The sequence below is a fragment of the Vicia villosa genome, unplaced genomic scaffold (genome assembly GCF_029867415.1).
Source record: "Vicia villosa cultivar HV-30 ecotype Madison, WI unplaced genomic scaffold, Vvil1.0 ctg.000585F_1_1, whole genome shotgun sequence".
Taxonomy (NCBI): Eukaryota; Viridiplantae; Streptophyta; class Magnoliopsida; order Fabales; family Fabaceae; genus Vicia; species Vicia villosa.
Window position 1 is genome coordinate 441,780 of NW_026705267.1, and position 25,506 is coordinate 467,285.

The 25,506-nt window shown below is 32.0% G+C and overlaps 1 protein-coding gene across 1 annotated transcript; it reads right to left on the reverse strand.

Moving 5' to 3' along the window:
- Positions 1–210: 210 nt before the first annotated feature.
- Positions 211–4,757, reverse strand: LOC131629593 (homeobox protein knotted-1-like 1). Its single transcript, XM_058900373.1, has 5 exons — positions 4,140–4,757; positions 3,951–4,061; positions 3,716–3,869; positions 924–1,180; positions 211–756 (listed from the first exon to the last, which is right to left on the reverse strand). Exons 1-5 carry the CDS (start codon positions 4,404–4,406, stop codon positions 595–597), a joined length of 951 nt encoding a protein of 316 aa, XP_058756356.1. The 5' UTR covers positions 4,407–4,757; the 3' UTR covers positions 211–594.
- Between the last annotated feature and the right edge of the window lie 20,749 nt (positions 4,758–25,506).

Below are 25,506 nucleotides of genomic sequence, written 5' to 3' on the forward strand. Positions count from 1 at the left end.
TTAATACACAAAAGATATTTAATTAAAAAGGAGTTCATATTTAACATAAGACAACATTAAAAAAAATATTAGATTTTATATTTAAAATTTTGTTTGAGTATTTGTAAGATTTTTTCATTTGTTCCTTATTATAAAGTTCAAGATATATTTTTAAACTATAATTTAGTTCTATACATAAAGTCATGAATAAAAATTTAGAGAAGTCTTCTCTATATAAAAACTTATCTTGTATAATTCCAACAACTACAAAGACAAAAAACTTCTTCACATACATCATCATCACCTATGATGTTCAAGAAGACGGTATATATATGGTTCCAGAATCAAGGAATGTTATGCTTCACTGCATTGCATTTGCTGGTTTGTCTTCAAATCAACATCAATAATACATATCTATACAAATTGTCATCAACATATTATCATAAAATAATGAGATTCTGTAACATGGATCCATGAAATAGATAACTGCTAATAATTTAACTATAATATTGTGAACACAAGTGTATGTATACAAGCCGAACGGACCTACTCAGCAATGTAGGCGCCAGTTCCAAAAATCAACATCTTCGACGATTCCATTCTACCAGCTTTAAATTATAGAGGTCCTTCTCCGCCGGTGCTAGTTACACCCTCAATAATCGCAAATCTCATATCTTCAGATGGTTTCCAGTGTCTTTTCCTCTGATTGATGAACCAGTTATTTATCTGCTTTATATCAAGTCCGGTCATTTCAGATAGCTGCATTTTCTCCTCCTCCTGAAAAACTCATAAGTTATGAACTATCAGAAATTTCGAAGTTCGACACAATCGTTTAAGTTGTTATCATGTGACTTGGAAAACAAGCCAAGTGTTCTGATATTCGCTATTTAGTACAAAGTGTTATCAAATAACGGATATAATGGCCCGTGAAAATTTTGAATTACCGTGGGATAAGGCCATCTATAGTGGACGTTCCACCAATCCAGCAATGCCATTCTTGCATCCTTGGGTAGTTTACCCTTTTTCCTTTTCTTAAGAAACTCCTTTCTCAAGTTACTAAGATAACCTCCATATTTACGAAGCAGCATTTGTTTAAGCTCTTTGTCACCTGGACATGATGTGCCACAATGTTCATGAACACCTTCAACTACTTCAACCTTTGCACAGCTCATTTCATCCTCTGATGTCCCTGCAGCTTCATCTGTCAAAAAAAATACTAAGCATTCAACTTATTTCCATAACACAAAAAATCAAATATTTTCAAGTCGTTTAAAGTCAGTGCAAAATTCTGTATGGACTTCACCCAACACACAAATTGTTAACACCTAATAAAATTTGAACCTGAGACCTTGAGAGGAATACCGTCTCAGGAACTCAAAAGCCTTTACCATTAGACTAGTATTCAGAACAAAATGAAAAATTTAAGGAGGGAAGTATTGAAACATGATGAAGTGGTATAATAATCATAATTGGAAGTATATATAGGACACACCATAGACCAATTATTATGTAGATAATGACTCAGCCCTATAGTTTCTATTTCTTCAATTTTTTATGTGAAGATATTAAAATGGTCCCCCACTCTTAACATTTTCATATTTATAGTGTGAGGATTCATTCCAACATCATGCTTTAGCTTTCACGTACGTGAAGCAAAATGTTGCTTACTGTCACTTTCATAGAATGTAGTACTACTCAATAAAGAAACAACATATAAAAATTTCACCTTGGAATTTCAGGTATATGACAAAGTATTAATGTCTCCATGCATGCAACTCAACTAAAACTTCCATATAGGTGTAATTATAACATTTGGCTAAAACATACAGGGCAGATAGAAATTCTTGATCCAATGTTGAAAACTAGGAGTGTCTATCCATATATAAACTCAACGAAAATAAAATAAAAATTTCAACATTGATGTATTACATGATTTATTTATGAATTATCCATATAGAAATTTGGTACACCTATATATTTCTTAGCAGAATCTATAAAAATCTGAAATTGCTCTTTTCAGAAATTATTTTCCAAACACATCCTTATTTTCAATAGGTTTTAATTTGGTGTCCGGAGCTCCTTTAACTTTTTATTGAGTGAAGTCAAATTAGAGAACATGTCTTGGTCAAACCATACCAAACTTCAAATAAATTTAATAAACTATTCATTTAGTGTAATACTTGTGTGTGAATTCTAGAAAAACATGTATCAATAGTATAATTTTGTTGTTCTATTTGCATTGAATCAGTTTTTAGCATGGAATCATATTTTTTTTATTTATGTTTCTTTTTCATGTAGATGAAATGGTAATAACTATTAAAAATTCAATCAGAATCGTGAAAATCAGAGTTCGAATTTTGATATTAGCGTCCAACTTAATAATATCGACATTTTTATCAATTAAGTTAAGATTTGCAGACAGTTTTTTCTATTCATTTGTTGTGGTGTACAAAGTCTCTTTTTGCAAATTAGACAGGAAGAGGATGAGAGGAATGATAAAGAAAACTTGAAAAAAATATTTAAAAACTTTAACAGCTTAAAAAATAATAGTTTGGTATAAAATGATAAATTAATGTTCATGAATTTTTAAAATATTATAACAAAAAATATTATATTCCAACAATTTATTTAAGCCCTCCTGAAATTTCATAATCTCTTCTCAAATACAATTTTTTTAATTTTCCCAATAGAGTGTTTATGCATTATGCATAAAAATAAAGTCCTCATAATGTTCTCTATCTATTCTTTTCAACAAAATCTTTTCTTTTTCTTAAATCTCTTTTCTCACTTACCCTCCAAAGTCTCAAATAAAACTATGTATAACCTACAAAGGCTCCCCCACCTCTTATTAAAACTGAATGTTGAAAATAAGAACCGCCAAACTATTTTAATTGAATTACATTTCTTACTCTGGATAAAAAAAATGTTTTATTTATATTTTTTATCTAAAATAATTATTTTTTTACATTATTAATACAAAATTTGTTATTTTTCTATTATTATACATTTATTTATTAACTTTTACAATATTTAACTATTCTATTTACTATAATTAATAAGAATATTTGAATAAAGATATCAATGTTATTATTAAAATTAAGAGAAGTGTAAAATAATTTTAAAAATAACAGTGTAACTTGACACTTAACATAGTCGTAATTGATTGAGAGTATAAAATTATTTTATATTGTCAGTGCACTACTTTTAACCTCAAAAATTATTCTATCTAATATTATTTTTAGAATCCTTATAGTTTAAATAGAAGATTGCTTATGAAAAGAAGGGAGTATTTGATTTTGAAAATTGATGGAAATCAAAAACTAATTCAGACACAATTTTACAGTAATACAGTACTGTCATCTTTATTTATTTAATTTTTTTTTTATAATAGTACTGTCATCTTTATCTATATATATAACCTAATAAAATGTCAATTATTTCATCAAAATTGGTGACATTAAATATTTATATATGTAGAATCTAATTTTTTTAATATACTCCTGCCCCAGCAGTTAAAGAGCTAGTAGTATTAAAAACAAAAATCGTCTCCATCCATCAATGAACAGAATTATTAGAGGGCCATTCATTCATGTTATCAAAAACAAAAAAGAAGAGGGCCATTCAAACTTTCAAAGTAGAGGGCCATTCATGTTCACAACTATTTGAACTAAAAAACAAAATATTAGATAACTTTAAATATCCAGATATTACGAAATCCATTAAAGTTTCTCTTTACCTGAACGGTTGTTGTTATTATCAGATGAGATTGTTAATGTCCCTTTGCAAAGTTGGCTTAGTTGTGATTCGATATCACACAAAAACAAACTCGCTTCGTTTAAATGTTTCGATAACTCCTCTTTGTATCTATGAAGAACTTCACAGTATGATTCCTATCCAAAAAAAATTAATAATAATAATAATAAAAATTGGGATTTAAAAAAAATTATAGAAAATTAATTATTATTTATTACCATGAATTGATCAAGGTCAGGATCATCTCCTATCTGACGGAGAACATTGGTGTGGTGGCTTTCACGGCCTATTTCTTCGAGAAGAGATGCAAGTTCAGTCGGTGCTCCAACCTTCAAATCAAACGCAGCGTGTAATATGAATAATGATGAATTGAAGGAGATAGAATGAATAAGTTGTAAGTAACAAACCTTTTGGCATTCTATGAAAGCAGATAGTAGATTTGGATAAAGAGGATGAGTTGCGATCTGGTTCTTGATAATCCGATCCGATATATCCGACCCGATTAGATCCGGTTGATGGTGGTAGTTATTATTGGTAACGGCGCGGACGAGTCCTAGATGCAATTCTGAAGTAGTGGTGGTTGGAGGAGTATAAGAAGAAACGTTAACGTTAAGGTTCTGTGGAGAAGATGAAAAAGGGAGATTCATCTTGTTGATATTGTAAATATCTTCCATATCTCTCAAGTAGTAAGTACTGAGGTTCTTTATTAATTTGTGGACTGGAAATTCTTCAAAGTTAGTAGTTCATATTCATGTTCAATTATATTTACATGATAGGTTCTATTTGGAGGTGTGGTGGAGTAGACTAGTAGTAAAAGTCGTGTGGTGAGAGAAGAAAGAAACAGAATGGATTAGTTCTTTTCCAAGAAAACCTGGGGAAAATGAACACACACTCACAGGAAGAAGAGGAAATGTAGAGAGAGAAATGGTTTGTGAGCGTGTGATATATCGATGAGACGTACTGGAAAGGGGTGAGACCAAAACAGTGAGAAGGATTTGACAAGGTTAAGGTGATTAGTAATGTAGGCCGTACTTGTAGGTCGTCTCGCTACATATTCGATTCATCATACTAATAAACGGGGTCCACGTATATCTCTGCAAAGCAAATTATAAATTGTAATTTCATGCTGTAAACTAAGAGCTTGTTTGTTTGACGTGTTTCATTGATTTCCAACCGAATTGATTATGCTTTTAAAAATTTATTATACTTTAAGTTAGGATTTGGAATTTTTAATCAAACGTGATTTTTATAATAAAATTTATTGTTCAACTCATATTTGTAAAAATAATTTTAAACATAAATTGCTTTATCTTTAAGTTACTTTTATCCAAAAATATTTACATAATCAATTCACTCAAAATCAAATTTTTTCACCACAAAAACAAACACGCTGAACTTTAATATTTTTTTTATGCTTAAGAGTTTTTGTTGAGTACCATATCTTTAATATAAATAAATTTTAAACTTTAAATTTATTTTAAAATAAAATAATATTAAAATATTATATATATATATATATATATATATATATATATAATATTGAATATTATTATTTAATTAGATCAAAAACTAAATATAAAAAAACACTCCTAAAAAGTATTCTTCCTTTATTATATTTGATAAAAAAAATCCAAGAAATGAAAAAAGATTAATTATAAAATATCATAAATATCCTCTTAATACTAATCAAGAGAGTAAAATAAATAATTTAATGGTATTAATAATTTTTTATTTTTTTTTCTCAAATATAAATTAAAAATAAATTTCAAACAAAAAACAATATTTGAAAACTTAACTATATTATAAACCATTAACTAATTTTATTGAATTTATTAATCAAATTTATCAATAAATGGTAAGTGGTATAATACTCTAATAAGACTGCTATTTTTGTTATTTTAAAATAAAATAAAAAGGTAATAACACTTCATGAGATTTTTTTGTCTTTTTTATTTAAAACAGTGGCCATAAGCTTGCTTTCCGTCAGATATTGAGCGGAAATTATTTTGTATGGATCCCACTAAAATTTTCCATTGTCTTTTTATTTGGTTCATTCCAAACGTGAAAAATAGTGTTTTATTCTTCTTTAAACATTTCTTTCTTGCTGGACATTCATCCCATCAAAATAAATTTTCCACTTATCTGATGAGGTTATTGAGTTATTGAATCATTGAGTTATTGATTGAATCGTACCATTAAATTAAATAAAATTGGATAATCTGGTTAAATAAATTAGATGATTCAATCTCTTAAAAATGTAAGCATTAAAATTGATGGTTCGGCAATATTTATCAATTCCGTCCAATTTTAGCTAGTTCAGTAACTTATCCAATTGCCAAATTAACGACCCTTCTAATTCTTTGTACGAAAGAAAAATGTGGTTCGATTTTTAAATCACTGAAAATAAATATAAAATAGGGAGATAATTCTTTTTATTAATTCATTGAATTTTACAGAAAGGGAGAGGTAAATCTCACATTTAAGAATATTATTTTGTAGTTGATTTATGTTAAAGACACTAAACAAATTTTTATGATATATATAAAGAGAAAAGAAGCAAGACAAAAGTAAAAGAGATGGACTAGGCCAAAACCCATTTAATGAGTCAAAAATTTAAAGAAAGTCAATCTTAATCTATACTTTATGAAATCAGCTCTGAAACACAAGGATAACAAATCAAAACGGATAAAATCATCAACAGTGACACCTAACTTAGCCAGGAAGTCTGCACAAGTATTCCCTTCTCAGAAAATATGAGAAACCACAAAAAATACTCTAGTAGTTAGATTGACACAATTTACCCATCTATCACGAATATGCCTAGAAACTTTATAGGGAGGCTTGAAAGCCTGAACAACCGGAATTGAATCAGATTCCAACTAGAAATTAATCAAACCCTTCTCATAGGCGAACTCAATGGTTGACATAGCTCCCGAGAGTTCGGCAATGAGAGAGTTGTAACCCCCAAAAATTAAGAAAAAACACTGTGAAAAGAACCTTTATGGTCTCCAAAACTACCTCCACAAGCCGAAATTCCCGAATTTTTTAAAGATGCTTCATCACAATTCGATTTAATCCATCTCCAAGAAGGCAGTTTCCAAATAACTTCAACAATATTTGGCAAAATAGGTGGCCGAATAGAGACTTTAAAACTCTTCAAGACAATGAAATCATAAATGGCAAGATGAGAAGCCAACTTTATGTTATTATCCGAGATCAAAGCAGCCGCAAGGATAGAATTAATAGAGACGACTAAAGGGATGGCCTTGTCCTTGAATCTTAAGTTATTTCTAGCCTGCAAAACCACATTGAAAATATGAATGATAACCACATGAATCACCATTGTACATTGGGCTGACCTGGCAGTATGAAAATGGTCCCAGACATCATTCCAATTGCGAATCCTGCAATTACGGTTCATAGAGGTAGAAAACCAATCCCAAATCTTCGAAACATAAGCGCAATCAAAAAAAGATGATGAGAAGATTCGTCCTCAAGAGAACATAAGCTGCAAACATAAGGGAAAGAAACATCCTGCCTCTTTAGAGTCTCATCAGTGGGGATCTTCTTCAAAATGAGCCTCCAAACCATAACTGGTTTTGAAGACGGTAAATAGTTAGACCAAACAAAGTAACGCTAACTGATATCAGAATATTTCACACACTTAGAATCATAAGCTTGCTTAATAGAAAGATCATCGGGGGAAGGGGTGTTCCACCTAATTTTATTTGGACGAAGATCATGGGGGATGTGACACCTGTGAATGCGATCTTTGATAGAGTCAAGAAGAGGAGGAGAAATATTGGTAAAATTCCAATTTTGGCCTAAAATCAATTACTGGCAGTAAGGTTCGCATCAAAAGAGGAGTTCTCCATTGCTTGTTTCAAAGGGGGCCGCATCAAACATCAGACCATAAATTGATTGAATTTCCATTACCAAGCAACCAAGAAGAATTGTTTTTGATGGTAGAGTATTCAGTTTTGATGTTAGTCCAAATAGAGGAGAAAATGTGATGCTTTTGTTAGCTGGAGATTTCGTTTGGAGAGAATATTCTTTGAAGAGTTAGAGTTCGAAGAAGAATGGTTTCTGATGACCATTTCTGAGAATAAAAATGGCTCCTGATGGCCATGATTCGAGGATGTTGTTTAAGTTGAAGTAAAGATAATGGAAATTGAAGCTAGTTCGAAGTAAATTGTCTTTAAGACTTAAGCGTTTTTACGAAATACGAAGGGTACTGAAGCTTGGCGTGTTTTCGTAGCATTCTCGATTTGAATCACGTTGCCACGTATCGAAAGAGAATTCAGGCAGGAGGATTTGAATTTCGAAATAGTCTGTGTAACCGAACAAGGACAGATGGCGCCCCAGGGATTTGAAGCGTATGCATGTGAGCAACGTGGCTTTTCGCTAGTGTAGGACCGTTAGGGTCGAAATTAGTATAAATAAGGATCTTAATATCAGGATCCAGTGTGTTCATTTTGTACAAATCACTCACAAATCACTCAAGTATCAAGTGTTAAGAGAACGAGTTCGCTGAGAAATGTACGTATGACACCACCAATTTAAATACATTTGTATTCATCTTTATTCAAGTATCTTTCCAGTTTCTTTTATATTTCTTTACATTTTAGCCATTTACATTCTTGCACTTTTATCTTTCGTTTAAGTTTACTTCGAAGCATTTACATTCTGCAATTTACGTTCCTGTACTTTAAGTTTCTTGCAAGTTTATCTTTGTTTCATCTTTCGCCTAAGTTGTATTTACGTTTATAACAAGACAATTATCAGTCTTTACATTTCGTTTGTTTATTTCTTATTTCGAAGCCAAACAACTGACAGAATATGAATCAAATTATCACAAAAGACAAGCTTTTTGACTATGTCCTAGGATCAATCTAGTCGATCCTGCGAGTAACCAAAGTATACTTTTTATAGTTTGGAAGACTAGCGGTTGTTTACCAGAAATCACCGTAAACAAATTGGCACACCCGGTGGGACAGTGTCAAACAGATTGTCATTAATTTGTTGCTTTATTTTGCCTAGAATATATCAAGACCTTGTATGAACCTTAGGAACGGTAAATTAACCAACAGTGCGCCACTGATTCCTAAACGATGGTACAACAAGAAAATGGTCAATTCGACCAGTGGAAGGGGAGATCAAGATCCCCCACAAGGGGCAGGAACAGTAGTAGCAAATACTACACATGTTTTGACATCTACATCACAAGAACAGGAAATACCCGTTTCGGGAGGATCTGCGGCTGCAGTTAGTTCCCAAGTCATGCCCGAAAACACATCAGGAACGATCCCAATTTTCGGTTCAACCACCATGCCTCAGGTAACAGGCACAAACGAGATGTTTCATTTCTCGACAAGTCAAGTACATTCTCCAAGGCCATTCTCATCTGCATTCGATGTATGGAGGCCCGGAAACCCTTATGGAATGCCATATTCTTATATGGCAGGACCTACATATACTGCACCTAATACGACGACATTTTCGCCTAATACAGGTTCGGTAGGTCGAAGTGCACAAAATGCAGGCACATCAAGTCAGATGCCTCTCTTAACTATCAACAGTCAAGCAGCGTTTAGCCAAGAAATGAACGCAAGTAACCATGATATGCTAGGTGCTCTTGCCAAAGAAATAGGGTCACTCTTTACCCCATTAGTAGCAAACATGACCAGGACTAACAGGGACAATGTAGAAACCTTCCAAAAAATATCATCACAAATAAATCGAATGGCAGATTTTAAGGGAGTTCCACAAACTAGGCGAAGAAATAACCAACCCCCTTATCGAGAGGGTGATCCGATATTGGAGCCTATTCAAGATGCGGTTCCTCCGCCTAGACCAACACCCGGTGATGCAGTTCCCCCACCTAGACCACCACCAGTTGGAAGAAACCAAGTGATAGATCTGGAGAAACCAGGTCGAACGATCGACTTTGGTCAATAAGAGACCATCGAAGAGGGTCCCAGATTGAGGGTAGTTGGTAGGAACGAACATCCAGATTGTACGTATGACACCACCAATTTAAATACATTTGTATTCATCTTTATTCAAGTATCTTTCCAGTTTCTTTTATATTTCTTTACATTTTAGCCATTTACATTCTTGCACTTTTATCTTTCGTTTAAGTTTACTTCGAAGCATTTACATTCTATAATTTATGTTCCTGTACTTTAAGTTTCTTGCAAGTTTATCTTTGTTTCATCTTTCGCCTAAGTTGTATTTACGTGTATAACAAGGCAATTATCAGTCTTTACATTTCGTTTGTTTATTTCTTATTTCGAAGCCAATTAACTGACAGAATATGAATCAAGTTATCACAAAAGACAAGCTTTTTGACTATGTCCTAGGATCAATCTAGTCGATCCTGCGAGTAACCAAAGTATACTTTTTATTTGGAAGACTAGCGGTTTTTTACCGGAAATCACCGTAAACAGCTTTATAACCTTGGATTTCAGAAAAACTCGACTCCTAAGCAAAACAACCCATGGCTCATCGGAATTAACAAGATCCCAACAAAGCTTTAGGTTAGAAGCTTCATTGAGACTAACTAAGGAGCGAAGACCCAAACCACCTTCTGAGTGCGGCTTGGAAATGTTCTTTCGAGTCACTGTAACCAGCTTTTTTCTCATAATTTGCCCGCTCCTAATGAAATTGCAACAAGCACATTCAAGCCCCTTAAGGAGATCCATCGGCCAGGACTAAATCGACATAAAATGGATGAGTTTACCTTGTATAGCATATTTGACCAGCTTGGTCCGGCCAATAAGGGACAGCAGAGCACCTTTCCAAAAGCGATCTTAGTAAGAAATTTCTCAGCAATGGTTTGAAGATAGAGGGACTTCAGTCGAACCTTAAAAATAGGCACCCCGAGGTAATCGAAAGGCAAAGAACCTATGATGAAACCAGTAAGCACGGACAAGACATTAATTCTGGCCAAAGACATTGCCCCAAAATGAATAGAAGACTTTTCACGGTTGATAACTTGACCAGAAGCAAAAGAATAAGAATTGAAGATGCAAGTAAGAGCTTTGATGTTGGGGGTAGAACTTTTGCAGAAGATAAAATATCATCTGCATAGAGAGAGAAAGAAGAGACTCTGACATTACCCGAACCAATAATTAAATCAAGGTTACATGAAGACACTAACCTCGAAATGCTTCTACTAAAAACTTCTTCTACCAGAAAAAACAGCAGAGGAGAAAGAGGGTCGCCTTGGCGAACACCCTTGGAACTCTTGAAGAACCCATGGAAGGCACCACTGATGGAGATGGAAAGAGAAGCCGAATGAAGGATGTTTTCTTATCCAGGAACATAATGTAGAGTTGAAACCAAATTGATGAAGCACTTTGAGAAGAAAGTCTCAATTTAGAGTATCGTAAGCTTTAGCTATATCCATTTAAGGCAACGTTACCACACCAGCTTTTTGCATAGAGCAAATTTATCGCTTATGAGGCGAGGCATATACAATATTTAATGTTGCGACCTTGGATGAAATCTCTTTGCTCCACAAAAATAAGATTAGGCATAATAACTACAAGTTTATCCGCTATAATTTTGGTGATGATTTTAAACTTGAAGTTGGAAAGAGTAATAGGACGGTAGTGTGCCAAAGAGTCAACTTCCTTACTTTTAGGAATCCGCACGATGATATTAGAATTCAAATTTGAAAGAATTCTTCCTGTGTTGAAAAATTGAATCAGAGCATACTCATATCATGCTTAATAACATCCTAATAACTTTGGAAAAAAGAGCTTCCAATAACTTTTTATTTTTTATTTATATTACTATCATATAATCATATAATATCTCTATTTTTTCTTTCAAACTTTTTTGAAGATAAATAATTTTTTTATAAATTTAAAATATTAAGATTTTTTTTCTCTAAAACCACTAACTATTTATTATTATTAAATAATTCTATAATGTTTTTAATTTTTTCCTTTTAAATGTTTTGGAGTTAAATAAAATATATTATATAAATCTAAAATATCAACACTTTTATTTCTCGATATATCACCAGTCACCACGACCACTAACTATCTAGTATTATTATATAATTTTATTAAGTCTTTTTTTCTTATTCAAAATTTTTTGAGATTAAATAAGATGTTTTCTAAATCTAAAATATTAACACTATTTTTTTTCCTGATACATCATTATTTTCTTCAATTACTACTAATTTATTTTATTTTTCAACTTTCTAATTTTTTTTATTTTTTTCTTTTTTATCACCATGCCTTTTTTCTTTTTATCAATTTCTTTATATATCTATCAACAACATAATAATTTAAATATGAATATCAATTTATTGTTTTTAAAATAGTTAATAATATATTTGTATAAATTAGCTTTTTATACCTATTTATATCTTCTTCTTTTTTCATGAAGGCAATATGATATAAAATAAAAGGTGATACACAAAAAGAGAGGAAGACAAGACCAAAACCCTCTAAAAAAAAAAAAAGCAAACTTGAAGAAACACTTTTTGAGTCAATTCTTTACAAAATCACTTATACTTGTTAAGGGGATTGAGTCAAGAAGAGATAGTGAGTACGACCTAGATTAGCAGAAAAATCCACACAAGTGTTTCCTTCCATGTAAATATACAAAGGACATATTAGCAATGATCTATTAATAGTGAAACCATCTATTTCTATGTTTTCGAGTACATCATTTGGAAACACTGGGACCACAATGAAAGGGTCACTTTCAATCCAAATCTTAATCCATTCTCTCTCCCTAACAATTTCTATGGCTCTAAAAACTGCAGAGAATTTCACATGTAAGGAATTGCTGCGAGAAGTTAGCTCTGGTAAATCTATAATAAAGTTACCTTTAGAATATCTAAAGATGCAACCACACCCATTTGATTGAGATTCAAATAATCTATCATTGATGCATTTAAGCCAATTGATAGTGAGAGGCTGCCAAATGACTTCTTTCACCATAAAAGCCCAAGGAGGGTGTAGATTGGCCTTGAAAGATTTGAGCAAATTAAAGTCCAACATGGAAAAGGAGGAGTGTGGCAGGGAATTGTTGCCAAACATTCTTATTTGAGCAATTATGTTTGAAATAGTTATTTGCATACGAGGAGCCTTGCTAAGTTACTTTGCCAAATTTCAAGCCTGCCAAATAAAAGACGTTATGAACAATATTGTTTCCTTGATAATAAGTGAACCTTGGGGGATCTACTTTTTTTGTGCAAGGACCAAGAATCATTTTTAGAATTAATGTTGATTGATGAATTAAGAGTGTTACAATGCCACTTCCATATTTTAACAGCACAAGGACAAAAGAAGAAGAAAAACATGAACAGTTGTTTCAAAATCAAACCTGCAATTGTTGCATCTAGAAGCTAATGTGTGTCCTCTTCGTTGAAGCAAATCATTTGTGCGTATCTTATCATGCATTAGGTGTCAGATCATAAAGGATTTAGAATGAGGAAGATCTAAGTTCCAAATGTACTTGGCACAGTCCATTTTGTTCAAAGGAGTTGACTTAATTATATAAGCCTCTTTCAATGAGAGATTGACATCTATGGAAGAAGTCTAAAATCTCCTATCTAAGGCATCTATTGAAGGACTAACCAGATCAATGTCTTGTTGTAAAAAAGGAAACAAAGTGTGCCAATAATCAAGAATAAACCACTCAGCATTCTGCAGCGGATCACTAACCAACAAGACAGGGTCAATGTCATTGTCAACTAAAATAACTATATTAGGTTTCTCCAATAAGGGTTCTCCACACCAAGCATCTTTCTAGAATCTTATTTGTCTTCCATTTCCAAGAATCCAAACAATGTTGGAATAAAGTAAATGATACTCAGACTTGATAGTAAACTTGATGGTTGAAAAATGTGATGTGTTATTATGCATTGCTTCCTTAAATCTCTAGCTTTAACCAACTTGAGCCAATGCTTATAACTAGTCCTTATGTTCCAACCAAGCTTCAAATTGGTAGCATTGTTTAGAGTTATGAGGGACCTTATGCCTAGGCCTCTGTGATTCATAGGTTTGCAAACCTTCTTCCAAGCAACTGTCACCATCTTCCTGGAGTTGACATTGCTACTCCATATGAAGTTTCTAGATGCTTTATCAATACTCCTAAGTAAAGATGTAGGCCAAGAGTATATTGTAATTGAATTATAAATCATACTTTGAATAACTGAAAAAATCATAGTGGATCTTCCAACATAAGTAAGAGTTGAATCTTTCCAAGCAGATAATTTTGCAACCATTTTGTCTGCGAAATCTTAAAGTTGAGCTTTACTCTCTATACCTTTTAATGTTGGTACTCTTAAGTAATTGAAATGAAAATTACCCCTGTGATGTTGGAGGTTTTTTTTTCAAAATACAAGGATGTCATCTACATACTCTATGTATGGGAATGCTAAGGTTTATAGTTTCCTTCATAAGGATAAGCTTACTAATGTTAACCTGGATCGAAACATGCATGCTGAAGACATCTTCAGTAAGACAAAATAGGAGAGGAGAAGGAGGATCCCATTATCTAAATCTTCTTCTTCGATAAAAATATCCATGAGTGGATCCACTCATTGCAATAGACATTTTGGAAGATTCTAGAATAGAAAATATACAAGATGGTGTTGTTAAAACCATATATATTTCTTGAGGGCCTTGATGAGAAATTCCCAATTAATGGTGTCAAATCCTTTGTGATGTCAACCCTGAGGGAAATGTTATCACCATGAGTTTTCTTGTCCAGGAGATTTTCCACCTCAGATGCAAGGCATAAACAATACTTAAATTTTTTACATTAGATGGAAGCTTTTTGTTCCTTGGTCACCAAGAAAGGCAAGATTTTTGCAAGTCGCTTTGCAATAATCTTAGAAAAGAGCTTGAACTTGAAGTTTTCTTGGGCTATCGGCCTGGAATTATCCATAGAATCAACATCAATTGTATTTGGGATGAGGGAAATGATATTAGCATTAAAATTAGGAAGCATCCAACCAGTCTTGAAGAATTTCCAAGTTGAAATGCAAATATTAGATTGAATAATATTATAGTATGTTTGGAAGAAGACTCTTCCAAAACAATCTTGCCTTAGAACTCTCTCTTTCCTAAGACCAAATTTTAACATGAATCGCACACTCACATTAAGCATATCAATCAATAATATTTTACCGAATAAAGTTTCCTCATTTATTCTCGTGCGCTAGAAAAATAAAGAAATGTCTTAGATATGATATTTGGATATTGAAATACATTATTTTCCTATCCTTTTAGGTTTAGAATTATCTCTATTTATAGAGAAATTCATGCCACTTGGTGAAGGGAAACAACCCTTTAAAAGATTTTGTTCATGAATGATTACATTGTTTCAATTGTAAAGCATTACACCTTTTCTCTAAAAGGTCTTTTTAAACCATTGCAACTTTCCAAATATATTTTTGGAAATTCTCCAACAATCCCCCACCATTTTCAAAATATATCTAAATCCATTATTCAGGAAATTTCATGGTTTTAGATAAAGGTATCTTACGATTTGAACCATTACTTAGTAAGTCAAGTTTTCACTCATCCCCGAATAGATTGGTGGACAAGTTTTGAACCAATTATTCATTAGAACAAGTGTGCATAACTCACACATGAAATCTTGGTACCATTGATCGAATTATTAATATGACACATTTAATATGGCCTTGTGTCTCATATCCCTTTCATGAGAATTTAAGAGTCAAGCCCTTGAACTCAATGAAGCGGCACCACTTCCTTCTCATATAGGTAGACTATATTAGAGATGCACCCATAATAATGCATTTCAGCAAACATATGCTATATGTCTACTAAGAGGAAAACCTCATCCTACCACATTTATTCTTATGGTCCAAGTACTTTTACCCCTTGGGATGTATCTATCGTCAAGTATTTCAATCACTCTATTAATGTACTTTTATCATTGAACTCAAGACTTAATGTTAATCGAGTGTGAGTTGAGTTTCCACTATCGATGATTATTTAGATATGAGCTTGTCCCACATCCCTTAATGATGTCCTTCTATTATTCAGTTATATCCAAGGACATCATATCATTGTTAATCCTTTCGTCAAAGAATCACAAGATTTTTCAAACTTTATGTACTCTTAATAGCATTTACCAACTATCATCAAAACATAACACCTTTATCATATTAGTACATTTATCATATGCAAAATACATTATATATTCTTGATAGTTTTGACAAACTATCACCATGACACTTTTGTCATTCATTTTGTCATATACACAAATTGTATGTCAATCTTCATTTTGCTAACATTTTAAATTTGAGTTATACTTCCACTTAAATATATATATTTAATGCATAGAAATCATTGACGAACTTTCGATTTGTATTTTTAACAACCTTGGAGAACCTTTCTCACACGGTTCTTAACTTGTGAGAATCTCGAATTCTTTATCCTCCGCAATAAGGTTCTCAAATTCTATATAAGGGGATTTAATAAGACTCAAAATTCAAAGAATTCATGAACCATCTTTGAATGATCTTCATGTGTCTTATAATAAAAATTCTCATTAAACATAAACGTGTTAGTCACATAGAATACAAATCAAAACTCAATTGCATAATTTGAAATCATGAACTTTAATAAATTTGACTACTTTAATAATCAACCAATCCATACTTCAAAATTTTTAATTTTTAAATTTCATTTTATCCTTTATGGATTTACTTATCACTACAGGGTTATTATCCTTTATGCAATTTTTTTTTTTTAGAAAATAAACAAAATAACAAGACGTTACAATTAAACTATCGATATACATAAATTTCAATTTTCTTTTTGTTCAATAATAGAAAACTCGTAGTAAATTTTAAAGTCATTTTCAAACAAGTTCAGTATCATGAAACATATCAAACGGTATCCATGTTAAATTTTATGTCATTGTTAAACGAAATGTAACGGTGACATAACGTAACATTATCATTTCAAAGGGTGCTTCTTCAAAGACATTGATAACATTGTACCATATACTGGAGGATTTAGACAAATTAACACACACACACACACACGCACGCACGCACGCACGCACGCACGCACGCACGCACGCACGCACGCACACACACACACAGGGAACGACTCAAGTGAGAACACTGAATTACGACCATTAAATTTTGATTTGTTGATTTTAATGGACTGGATTGATTTCTCTTTCTATGATTTATAATACTTATTTTAAATCAACAAATCAAAATTTAATGGTCGTGATTCATTGTTCTCATTTTTCATAATAACCAAGTGTTCTCACTTGAGTCGTCCCCTATATATATATATATATATATATATATATATATATATATATATATATATATATATATATATATATATATGTATATCATGTATATTTGAATCATACAATAAAAGTGTGTACCTTTCACCGTGGTCATAAATAAACAAGAATGATTGTTCATTTCTCCATCATAGTTGCGGCCGTTAATTAAACCCAAATAAATCATAAATCGAACCTAAAGATTGTTAGATCTTGTGTTGGGGGTGTGCTACAAAACATGAATAAGAAGAAGATGAAAACGGTACGACGAAAGTTGCACAGAATAAATTCCAAAGCGTGTGTTTACACTAAGCTTTAGGTTCGATTCGTCCCCCCCCCCCCCAATTTATCTAAATTGGATGCAAATGGGTTAACCGGCGAATCCCCTTCAGGATACTTTGGAAACCTTAACATGAATCGCACACTCACATTAAGCATATAAATCAATGATATTTTACCGAATAAAGTTTCTTCATTTATTCTCGTGCGCTAGAAAAATAAAGAAATGACTTAGATATGATATTTGGATATTGAAATACATTATTTTCCTATCCTTTTAGGTTTGGAATTATCTCTATTTATAGAGAAATTCATGCCACTTGGTGAAGGGAAACAACCCTTTAAAAGATTTTGTTCATGAATGGTTACATTGTTTCAATTGTAAAACATTACACATTTTCTCTAAAAGGTCTTTTTTAACCATTGCAACTTTCCAAATATATTTTGGAAATTCTCCAACAGGAATGCTGGTGAGAATGACATTTATAGAGTCCTTGACCAATGTAGGGATTGTGTCAGTCATATTATTGTCATGACCAAGACATGCCAAACCAAAAATGTTAAAATAATAATTAATTTCATGTGCGGCATCTCAAAAGTTTCAATGATCAAGTTATCCCCATCTCTTAAGCTTGTGAACATGTTTCTAGAGCCTTTGATTTTGGTCACTCTACAAAAGTTGGAAGTATACTTGTCAATATGTTTGTGCCATCTTGGTCTAGCATTTTCCTTCCATTAGATTTCTTTTTTTCAAGGCTATATCAAAGTCCTATTGAGCCTATTGTGAGTGCACTATTGTATTTCTCAATTGTGAGTACTTTTTATGCTAACTTTTTATCAATCAATTTGCTTATTGAAAAAAAATCATATTGAGCTTTAATTTCCTACTCCTTCAGACTGTCATTCATTCCAATCATTTTGATTTTATATTGATTTTGGAAAGGTTAATGGTTGAGGTTTAAATCAACTAATGATTGTCTCCAAAAACCTCCTTGTTTGAAGTTTTGTGCTATTTTTTTTTATATTTTGAAACTTTTGAGATAAAATGTACACAGGGCATCCTATAAAGGGTTGGGACCAAATTTTTTCAATTAGAGATCTACATTGATCTTGAAGAGTCCACATGCTAAAAAACCTAAAACTAGACTTGAATGCGACTGTATTGAATGCAGTTTCAATAAAAATGGGAAAATAGTCAAATTTGAGTGTAGGAAAAGTGGTTTTGTTTGAGGAGTTGCATGCATTTATCCAATTACTATTATAGAAGACCCGGTCCAATTTTCTTTCCACGTGTGCATCTCTAGACCTACCATTGTACTAGGTGAAAAAGGACCCCTTAGTTGGCATATTAATTAGGCACCTTTAGTTGACCCAATCTTGAAAATCATTGATGAAGGTTGTAGAGGGAGTGAGTCTACCTCTATGATCATGTGCTCCAAGGATTACATTAAAATCCCCTATGAAGCACCAATGATAGTTTGTGGTTGTTTTGGAGACCTGTAAGATCATACCATAAGCTTGATGATAATTCTAGCAAGTGTACTAGTCTCGTTGAAGTACTAAATTCCTCATCATTGGATAGTGGCATTATATTGATGTTATCCCTTAAATCACACATAGAATTGCTAATAGTTAGCGATCCAATAGAAAAAAGAATAGTGAATCTACCTATATCAGTTAGATTGGGTGGAAGCTTCCTTTGAATGATTGCACTGCATTCTTCCGCTAAAGCGACGTTTTCATCATTCATCGACTTATGTTTACCCGATAAGAGCTCTTTCGTGAATTTAGCATAAACACTAATTTGTTCAAGAGCTTCATAAAACTGAATATTGACTTGTATTTTCTTCGACATCTCGATGAACTTTTTGAATTGGTTACCTTCCATTTCCTCCATAGATTTCTTCTTTAGAATCGGGTAAGTTGGCTTGATGTAATCAGGTAGTTATGGATTTGGTTCATTTAAGATTTGTTCTTTGGTTTTTCAAAAGGGTGATTTCTTATCAATGAATTGGTCAAGTGTTTATCCTCTAACTTCCTCATCACTAGTATCCTCACTTTCTTCTCCCTCGGAATTTTTCTCAACCTCTTCTTCAACTATTACCTCGTTTTCACTCTTCTTCACAACCTCACTAGATTCCTTATTTTCCTCATTCACCTTTTCATTTTATTCCTCAAATCAATGGCATTGTACATTTCATTTTTTAGGATATCTACGGTGTTACCAATAAAGCCCCTGCTTGAACTAGCTTGTGCTGCCATTTGTTGAGACAATTGAATGCTTTGTATCTCAAAAAATTTGATAGATGCTTTGGTGTTATTGTTCATAATAATCTAATTTTGTGCCATCTCTTATTGATTTTTAACCATGTTGTTCTGAGATTTGCTTACCTGCTCAAAGCTTACTTGAGTGGCTTTCATGAAATTCGTCAATGTTTTCTCAAGAGGTGATGGTTTTCGTTAAGGTGCTTGTGGAACTTGCTGAACTCCTTGATTAGCATTCAAAGTATGATTATTTCTCCTTTTGAAATCGGGATGATCCTCCTAACCAGAATTATAGGTGTTGGAATAAGGATTATTCTTCTGAAAATCTGCATATTGAACTTCAGCATTCTCGACTTTGGGTATATATTTCCTGTTTATATGTGCTTCCCCACAAAAATCACACTTTGCTTGATTCTAACTCACATTTTCTTGAGCTAATTAGGATGCAACTAATTGTTTGAAAGCGCTTCCACATGAGCTTGTAATGTTGTGTGTGCATCAACTACATGAACACCTTTTTTATTTACCGCTCTTTCACTTGAGTGATACTCGTTTTTACACATATTTTCTACGAGTGTTTTCAACTCCTCATTAGTCTTTGCTCTAAGCCTACCTCCAATTGAGGCGTCGAGAAGCATTCTCTTTAGTATTTTCATATCGCAATAATGTGTGTCAATTGTTCCATAGCACTCATTCTTAAGACACTTATGGAGTAACAACTTGAACCTTTCTCATGCATCAAATAATGACTCTGACTCTTCTTGATCAAAGTTGGAAATTATGGCTTTTATTTTCACAAATTGAGTGTTTGAGTAATATCACTCTAGAAATCTATCTTCCAACTCTTTCCAAGTATTAATAGTACCATTAGAGTGTTAAATAATTGGGTAGCAAGAATCACTTCGAAATTAGCACTCAAATAATATGTTTCCTAAAATACCTCCTGAAATAAATAAGGAAACAAACACGCAGACAGAAAAAGAAACAGTAATCAAGATGAACATAGCGTGATGTCACGACATCCGGCTTGACATCCATCGTGAAACCAGTATTAGCAACCTAACACATTCTGCATAGCATACCATAATAAGGTCATGTCATCAGTCAAGACATCCACACAAACAGACATTGTTTTACTATAAAGTGAAGCCAATCAAGAACATCTACAAACTCCCCCCTTTGGCAAATTTTTTGCTAAAACAATCTGGTCACCATCAAAGAAACACAGCAACAGAACATAACTAGCATCCGACCAGAGAAGCAGAATGGCTAATACTGACACACATACAAAATAGAGGCAGGAACAACACCACACATGCAGCCAGCACACTCATCTCAAGATAGCTACACTAGTCATGCACATATTTCAGAACTCCACATGATAGTTATATTACTCAAGCACACATAGACAGGCAGGAACTAGCTTGATCAGAGAATAAAAGACAATTAGTTCTGAACACACAAAAAAAACTTGTTCTGGGGTGACAGTTCTACTCCCCCTATTTAGCCATAAATGTTTCCAAAGCAACATATCCACACATTGTAAGTACAGGCCCACAAAAAGAAATAAAAATAAATGATAGTGGTACAGGCCCATCAAGGCTCACAATCAAACTAGTTAAGGCTAGTGGCCATCAAGTAGGATCCACCGTATTGAATAGTGGTAAGTATTCCACCTAGTTGTTGTAGTATAGCGGTAAGTATTTTCACTAGTTATGGAAAATTCTAACCTGGGCTCTAGATACCATATTCGAGAATATGGAATGCAATTATATTTTATTCTTCAGCAATAGTTGGTATACATAAGTAGGTTACAACTTCATATAGAAAAGGGAATGTTGTAGGAAGTATTCTAGGAGAATATTCTAAGAGAATATTATTTTAATAAAAGACTATAAATAAATAAATAAATAAATAAGAAAAATATAATTACTCCAACAATTATCTACTACATTAGGGTTCAAGTTTAATTCACAAATACACCAGAGATTTGGAAAAAAATTAACTCTAGTATTGACTGTGAAAACCTAAAGATTAAGCCTATCTAAAAATCATATGGGAAAGAGACTATGTTTATCCATGGTCCATCTATTAGAAAAAATTGGAGTTTTAGGTTAGCTAAAAAATTTAGGGACAATTTAGAGTTTGGATTGGCTATACCCTAAACGTTTCAATAAAAACACTTCATTAAAGAATGTTTTGTGAAATTATCTTAGACTTTATGGTATAAGGTTCTTTTCTAGCTTTAGCTTGTGCCTGCTTGTTCTTTTTCTTCTGATTCTTGAAAATTAATAGTTGATATTATGAAGTCTCACTAGCATCATTGACATTTACCTCATTATCGTTCATTTTAGCCATGATAGTCCATGACATCTTTAGGAATTCCTTATCATTTTCAACATTTAGAGAAATTTGATTGGCTTTGACTTCTTTTATATTTTCTTAAATATTCCAATAAAAATACTTCATTGAAGAATGTTCCAATAAAAACACTTCATTAAAGAATGTTTTGTGAAATTACCTTAGACCTTTTGGATTAGCTATACCCTAAATGTTCCAATAAAAACACTTCATTAAAGAATGTTTTGTGAAATTACCTTAGACCTTGAGGTATAAGGTTCTTTTCTAGATTTAGCTTGTGCCTGCTTGTTCTTTTTCTTTTGATTCTTGAAAATTACCAGTTGAAATTGTGAAGTCTCACTAACATCATTGACATTTACCTTATCATCGTTCATTTTAGCCATGTTAGTCCATGAATGCTTTAAAAATTCCTTATCATTTTGAACATTTAGAGGAATCTGATTGGCTTTACTTCTTATTTTCTTAAGAATCATCATCAGGGTTCAAATGTGTTGCATCAACAAATTTTTATCCATCAGAGCTTTGAGAATCATCATTTTTATTGATATTGAATTCGATATTAATTAGGGATAGATAAAAATATTGGCTTTTATTTGAGTCTCGGTATGGATTTTTTTTATATAACACCCTACATCACACCACTATTTCCACATGTTTCCATCTCTTTGGGCTTTTCCAAATTGATCACTTATATTTGCTTTCCACTTTGCTGCACTTTGAGGACTAGACCTTTTTATGATATTGGTTTTTTAGGACTTTTAGATCATCCTTATTGTTTCTATGGTGTTTTTTTTGCAATTCCCAATACTATGGCCTATCATTTTGTAGTAGTCACAGTATTCTAGGAGATTCTCATACTCTATTCCGACAAACAATGCAAAGTTCTTTCTTTCCACTATACTGTTACTTCTAATTTTGGCTGATAAATCTATGTCTACTAGAATTCTGGAAAAATGGCAAAAAAAATTATGAAACATATATTTTTTAGAGGTATCATCCATGCATATAGGGGCTACAACGCTATTAGCAATTGCAAACAATATTTTCGGCCTCTAACACTTTTGTGAGAGATACAAAATATGAATCCAAACTTGACTGGTGGAGTGGTTTTGAACACTAGAGTTAAAGTCTCGAGTCCACGCAAACAATTTTAACAAATCTGAGTTTAAATTACGTGAATTGAACATTTTTAAACTTCTTAAATATTCAATTTAGAAGAAAGAAAATTCCTATCGAACTTAAGCTCCACTTGCCAATTGATTTTCATATTGTATTTAACTTACCACGCAAGTCATCCACCTTCATAAGCGTTAATCCTTTCGGTCATATAATTCTTCTGTGGAGATTATGTTTACAAGTTTTTAGCTCAGCTAGGTATTCCTCTTCTGAGATTGTGATAGGAATTTTATCACCTTTTAAAAGAGATTGAAAAAACTGACTTAACGGTATGTTGCATACGTTGCTAAGAGTTTGTGCAAAAATTCTTTATTTTACATATGATTTTTGAGTTGTTTTCTCGATGATTAAGGATTTAGAGGGTAGGGAAAGACAAGTCTAAGGAATTATTACATGACTCGGCATGCTGAGTGAAGAATCAATGAAACATTTTAATTAGTTGGTGAGGAAGACCAAGAGAAAATTCCATTGCCAAAAAAAGACGAAAAAAATAACATTTGATAATGAATTAAATTCCTAATTAGAGTTTTAAATTTTTCTTAGAATAACAAACATTTTTCACCCCTAAATTGCAATGTGTTTTAGGTTTTGTCGGGAGGGAAGGGGAATGAAATGAGGACTTCATAAAACATTTTTTTTTAAAAAAAATATAAAGAAATCTTTTACATTTTTTGAAAAAAAGAATTTGTATAGAATAATAAAAGATTGTTTATCATTAACATATTTTTAATTTTTAGAATACTATACCAACATAAATTATATTTTGAGCAATTCGACAAAGCTCTTAAAAAATCTCCAAACTTCTTAAATAAATTTTTTTTTAGTTCCTCCAAATTAGTGAAAGTTTGGTTTTGAATAAACAAAATCCTCCCCACCAAAATTCTTCTATTCTTTTCGCTCACTCTTTCTTTTTTTTTTCTTTCAAAATCCCCCTCTTCTTTCCTCTTCAAACTTTCAAACAGAAAGTTTGAAGGAGAAAAGAGGGAAAGACTTTAAAAAAGTAGAATGATAGGGTGAAAAGAATAGAAAGATTTTAACTGAGAGTATTTTGGAGGTTTTGTTTTTAGTCATAACACAAAATCTCCTAATTTTTAGAATTAAAAAATTGTATTGACAGAGGAGTTTGGAGGATTTAGACAAATTACTCAAATATAATTTATGTTGTTATAGTACTTAAAAAATTAGAATATATTAATAATAAACATTTTTTTTATTCAAAATAAAATAATTTTATTAAGGCTCTATTTGGTAAGTCATGATTTCGAGCTTATAGCTTATGTCTTATAAGCTCATATGACAATTTAGACCTGTTTGATAACGGTCTTTTCATCACGAGCTTATAGCTTATTTTACTAGCTTATAGCTTATTTTTCAGACGCTATTTCAAATAGTTATGTCTTATAGCTTTTTTTTTTTTCCTTTTTTATCCTTTTTATTTTAATTAAAATTCATTTTTAACCCTTATAATTTATTTTAATTTAAAATAAAATAAATATATATTAAATATCTTTTATGTCATTTTACATTTATAAGTTAATTGAAGCGCTAATTTCACCAAACACTTCGATTAGCTTATAAGCTATCAGTCTCAACCACCCGCTATAAGCTATAAGTCACCAGTCATAAGCCATCAGTCATAAGCTATAAAGTATCAACTAGCTTATCAATTAACCGCTATTTTTGCCAAACAGACCCTAAAACTATCCGTCTTCCTATCCCCTTCAACCTCCTAAATATTAACGAGGTGCAAAAATCACACTTTAAAATTGTGGTAATCTTCATAGCAATTTCTTCGAGTTTAGCTTTATTATTACTTGTTGCCATCAAATAATTTATTCCAATTAGACTTTGTAGGGAATTTTTGTCTGAAGTCACTCGATGTGGTTGCTCATTCTATAGACTAGTCGTCAATGTTTTTATAATTTTTCTTACTATATTTCGTCTTCTATGATATATTGTTTCCGCTTTAAAAAAATAGGATTCCTTGCAAAGTATATTATTTATATATTTACTAATTTATTTCTATATAATTTTTCAACAAAAAAAAACAAATATATAACAGAAAAAATAAAGTTAGGAGGCCCACTGATAAAGCAAATATTGTTAATATAGCTTAATGATATTAAATCATAATGAAGAAATGAAGATTTTCTACAAACATTATAACCCACATGTTTGCCTTGATAAGTGACTCATATGGTAGCAATTTGCGATAGACTAACGAATATGACATGTTTTATAGAGACTGATTATGCCCGTCAAACAAGTTAAGTACATAACTTAACACACATTTAACTTTTAAATATTAGCTAAACTTAAAATGAAACATCCAATCCTCTTATTCTAAAATAGAAAAAAATCTTAATATTCATTTTTTCTCATATA

Excerpts from the sequence above, each read along its gene's own strand:
- LOC131629593 (XM_058900373.1), bottom strand. The coding sequence starts at position 4,406 with ATGGAAGATATTTACAATATCAACAAGATGAATCTCCCTTTTTCATCT. Across the intron at positions 4,062-4,139 it reads CTTTCATAGAATGCCAAAAG|GTTGGAGCACCGACTGAACT; the intron begins GTTTGTTACTTA and ends TTTGATTTGAAG. Across the intron at positions 1,181-3,715 it reads TAATAACAACAACCGTTCAG|ATGAAGCTGCAGGGACATCA; the intron begins GTAAAGAGAAAC and ends TTTTTTTGACAG.